The 4,708-nt window shown below is 39.9% G+C and overlaps 1 protein-coding gene across 1 annotated transcript; it reads right to left on the bottom strand.

Moving 5' to 3' along the window:
• Nucleotides 1-206: 206 nt before the first annotated feature.
• LOC141601669 (uncharacterized) lies at nt 207-3,112 on the bottom strand. The gene is made up of 3 exons (XM_074421963.1): nt 1,681-3,112; nt 1,287-1,578; nt 207-888 (listed from the first exon to the last, which is right to left on the bottom strand). The coding sequence occupies exons 1-3, from the start codon at nt 3,110-3,112 to the stop codon at nt 207-209; spliced, it is 2,406 nt and encodes an 801-aa protein (XP_074278064.1).
• Between the last annotated feature and the right edge of the window lie 1,596 nt (nt 3,113-4,708).

The raw sequence follows: 4,708 nt of genomic DNA on the forward strand, positions 1-4,708 counted from the left end.
AATAAAAACCCATCTTGCAAGGTATAAGCTCCGGTAGGCTCAATCAACTCTTTAGCAAAAGACGGATCAGCCTTGTACAACTCCTTAATATGCTCAAAACCCAACAATCTTGCATCAAGCTTAACCAACAAACAATGCCTCCTGGAAAGTGCATCAGCTACAACATTCGAACTTCTCATCTTATACTTTGATGAGAATGTAAAAGACTATAAAAATTCGACCCATTTAGCATGCCTTAGGTTCAACTTTTGCTGCCCATGTATATGTTTCAACGCCTCATGATCAGAATGTAATACAAAAGGCTTAGGTCGCAAATAGTGACTCCAATGATCCAATGCTCTCATAATGGCATAGAACTCTTTGTCGTAAGTTGAGTAGTTCAACCTTGCTCCACCTAGCGTCTCACTGAAATATGCAATCGGCCTTTTCTCTTGTACCAATACAGCGCCAATTCCAACGCCACTCGCATCACATTCGACCTCAAACAACTTGTCGAAATCAGAAAGTGCTAAACTAGGTCCGGAACACAACTTACTAATTACTTCTTCAAACGCCTTTTGGGCGCTAGTAGTCCACACGAACTCCCCTTTCTTGGTCAGTTCTGTAATTGGGGCCATGATGGAACTGAACCCTTGAATGAATCGCCTATAGAATGATGTTAATCCATGGAAACTTCGCACCTCTGTAGTCGATTTAGGAATCGGCCATGCCTGAATTGCGTCGACCGTGGATAGGTCCATACTCACACCCTCTTTACCAACATTATAACCAAGAAACACTACACTCGGCACCATAAACGTACACTTCTCAAGCTTGCCAAATAGTTTCTGTTTTCGCATAACTTCGAATACAGCCCTAAGATGTTGCTTGTGCTCTTCTTCATTTTTGCTATAAATCAGAATGTCATCGAGATATACAACCACGAACTTGTTAAGGAAAGGCCTTAACACTTAATTCATAAGCCTCGTAAACGAGCTAGGAGCATTACATAGACCAAATGGCATTACGAGCCATTCATATAACCCTTGTTTCATTTAAAAGTGGTTTTCCATTCATCTCCCTATCGAATCCTCATTTGATGATAACCACTCCTTAAATCCAGTTTAGAGAAAACACATGAACCAGAAAGTTCGTCTAACATATCATCAAGCCTTGGCATAGGAAGGAGGTATTTGATTGTAATGTTGTTCACCGCCCTACTGTCAATACACATTCGCCAAGTTCCCTCCTTTTTTAGCACTAATAACACTGGTACCGCACATGGACTTAAGCTCTCTTGTACATACCCACGATCAATTAGTTCCTGTACTTGCCTTTGTAATTCATTAGCTTCCTCGGGATTACACCGATAAGCTGGTTTATTAGGCAAAGCAGCTCCGGGAATCAAGTCAATGCGATGTTCAATTCCCCGCAATGGAGGTAACCCATATGGTAACTCCTCGGGAAATACATCCATGAACTCGTCAAGTAACCCCTGCACTCCTTGGTGGTTACTCTCACCAACGGACTCCAAGTCTTGGACAACCAGCACATATGCTCGTTCTCCTTGAGCGAGGACCTCCTCTACTGCACTTGCTTCTAAAAACAAGCTCTCTTTTGCAGCGGGTTTATTTCGTTTACTCGGTGACAAGGGTGTAAGCTAATACTTAGATTTCCCCTTGGACACAATATAAACGTTACCCCTGCCGTCATGCTCAACCCTACGATCAAATTGCCATGGCCTTCCCAACAATATATGACAAGCATTCATTGGAATCACGTCAGATAATATTTCATCTTCATATGGTCCTAATTTCAAAGAAACTAAGGCCTGTTTCTTAACTAAGATCCCGTTATTCCCATTAAGCCAATGCAATTTATACGGTTTAGGGTGATTTTTAGTAGGCAAATTCAGATTGTCAACGAGTTCCCTAGATACGACATTAGTGTAAGAACCGCTATCAACAATAAGATTGCAAAGCTGATTGTTTACCTTACAACGAGAGTGAAACAATCGTTCCCTTTGCTCCTCTTCAACGTGAGCAGCCTCGGTGTGGAGACTTCGGATTACCAACACCTTCTTCTCCTCATCACTATAAGGATCAATAATATGTACCTCTCCATCGCTATTTTCCTCTTCTTGCACAACTGAACTCCATTCTGGTTCGGGGAGTACAAAGTTCGGAACTAAGTCCACCAATTCTTGATTCGTTAGGGCTCTCCTTTGCGGACATTCGTTGGCAATGTGTCCATATACCTGGCACTTCAAACACCTCCTCAATCTCGCATCCTTTGTTTCAACCGCCGTAACCTTGCCCTTGTCTTTTGGGTCTTCTTTTCGTGTCTCCTTGCTACTAGATGTGGTAGCTGTTGGTATCGAATAAGAACTCGAACCCTTTGAATAATCACGAGAATAGGATTTCTTGCCCTTATCTTGCTTCTCGAATTTAAGAGCCAACCTACAAACCCGTTGTTGAAGCGTTGGATTGAGGCCTCGAATAAATCGTGATGTCCTCAATTCTTCTTTCTCTTCCAAATCGCAATCAATGCTCAACTTCTCAAATTCTTTCACATAATCAGCAACGTTCAAGCCCTCTTGTGCTAAAGATGTCGGCTTCAAATAGTTGTCCTGCTCATAGTCTCTAGGCATAAACCGTTTCATCAAATGCTTCTTCAATTTTTCCCAAGTCTCGATTTTAGGTTTTCTATCCCTTTTTCGTTGTTTTTTCAGATTTTCGTACCACAAAGACACATACTTGGTTAATTTAAAAGTAGCAAACTTAAATTGGTTACTCTCATCGTAGTCTTTGTAATCCAATATCCTCTCTGCTTGACGAATCCAATCCAGAAACTTTTCAGCATCTAGATCTCCATCAAACTTGGGTATGTCGAGTTTAAGGCCTTTATCATCATCGTTTTTTTTCTTCTTATTCCCCTTCGGCCTTTCTTCGTCGGACTCACCCTCGGTGCTGGATGCATCACCATTTTTCTTCTTCTGCTTCTTAGCCAACACCGTCGCTATGTTCTTTACAATATATAAGATCTGGCCAATTTCTGCTCTCATCGCATCCTTGTCGTCCTTCCATGGTTTTGTTGTACCGTCGCAATATTCGACATCATCTCTAATAGCCATGACTTCCCAAGACTGATTTATTAGAAAATAAATCAAAAACCTAGGCTCTGATAACCAATTTGATATAGAATTCGTAGGTTTTGAACGAACGAATTAGGGTTTGTAAAAATTGCAGCAGAATTATAATTAAAACGGATTGAAAATCTTGAAACTAAAGAATTACTAGGATGTTTGTATGTGGATTTTCGTGTAATTGATCGGGAGCGAAGAATTGGATTGAATGATATGCGTGAATTAGAACAAAGTAACTGGATAGGATAGTGGATCTCGTTCTAACCTCTCAAGGTTATAACTCAATCTACTATAACTTTCAACCTCACAAGGATGAACTGAAAACTAACAATCTCGCAAGATTAATTACGGTTAGCTCACAAATGTAAACTTTTATTAAAACTCATAATCTGAAAAATAGGGTTTACATGACGCCCTATTTATACTAACTCCTCCTCCAAGCTATCTTGGGGAAAAAGATAAGAATCAAATAACAACTAAATAAAATCCGATATTATCTCTATTTCTAACTTATCTTAGATAATAAGCTAAGAATAATATCTTTTATTTGAAGATAAATTAATAACTAATAAAATCTAATACCAGCTGCCAATATCCGAACACAAGCCTGGTATTCGGTTATTTAGCAACCGTGTTTTCAGCTCACGCCTCTTCGGTGCCAGCCCATTTCAACATCGTCAAATAACTCGAGCCAAACTTGAATCCATCTATTATTTGGGTTGCATTTCGACTACGAAGAACTTCATTCTCACTATCGAGCAATGCTCCCGCATCATTATACCACAAGAATTTCAATTTCCGGAAAAGAATTTGTAAGATGAGAAAATTTTGAAATGTTGGTTAAAATACAAAGAGAACTATATTGGGAATTCCTTTTATTTGTCATCCACCACTTTGAGAAGTAGAGAAAATTTTCATTCATATCCAAAATTGGCTTCAAATTCTTACCTTTCCAATTTCATATCTTGTGTGTGATTTTCTCTTGTAGCATGTTAGGAACATTAGGACCGGCCGTGGAAGGAATGCCCGCCAACCTAAACAAGAGGCACGCCCGCTATCACCCTCTCGGGCTACCCGTCGATAGCCTTTGGGAGTGAGGATCACCGGAGTAATTTTAAGGTCCTAGCCACTAGGAGGATGGCCCCAACCAAGTGTACGTCGGTAAGCACCTTGGAGGCCTTTGGAATAGATAAGAAAGTACATGACATCTTTATTCATTTATTTACGTTTATGTAATTCACTAAACATTATGTTTATTTATAAAACGTTCTTTTATTGCAGTTTTGAAACACTACCTGGGGAAACCGAGATGGTAACGCTCCAATTATCTTGGCCGGATAGTTGGGGTGTTACAAAGTGGTATCAGAACGACGATTTTGGAACCTAAACCAATGAACCAAAATGAATTTAGGAGTGTCTAATAAAATGAACCTGACTTGAGTGCAATAGGAGGTCAGTTTTGGGTGAGTAAGATCCCTCATTTCAAGACTAGATCCTATTATTTTGGTTGATCACTACGTGGGTGGTTATGAGTCGGGAAACGTGAAGTAAAATGTTGCATGATTATATGCGTGATATGAATTT

This window comes from Silene latifolia, chromosome 9 (genome assembly GCF_048544455.1).
Source record: "Silene latifolia isolate original U9 population chromosome 9, ASM4854445v1, whole genome shotgun sequence".
Classification (NCBI taxonomy): Eukaryota; Viridiplantae; Streptophyta; class Magnoliopsida; order Caryophyllales; family Caryophyllaceae; genus Silene; species Silene latifolia.

Excerpts from the sequence above, each read along its gene's own strand:
- LOC141601669 (XM_074421963.1), bottom strand. The coding sequence starts at position 3,112 with ATGGCTATTAGAGATGATGTCGAATATTGCGACGGTACAACAAAACCA. Across the intron at positions 1,579-1,680 it reads GGTTGAGCATGACGGCAGGG|AAGCAAGTGCAGTAGAGGAG; the intron begins GTAACGTTTATA and ends GCTTGTTTTTAG. Across the intron at positions 889-1,286 it reads CAGGAACTAATTGATCGTGG|CAAAAATGAAGAAGAGCACA; the intron begins GTATGTACAAGA and ends TCTGATTTATAG.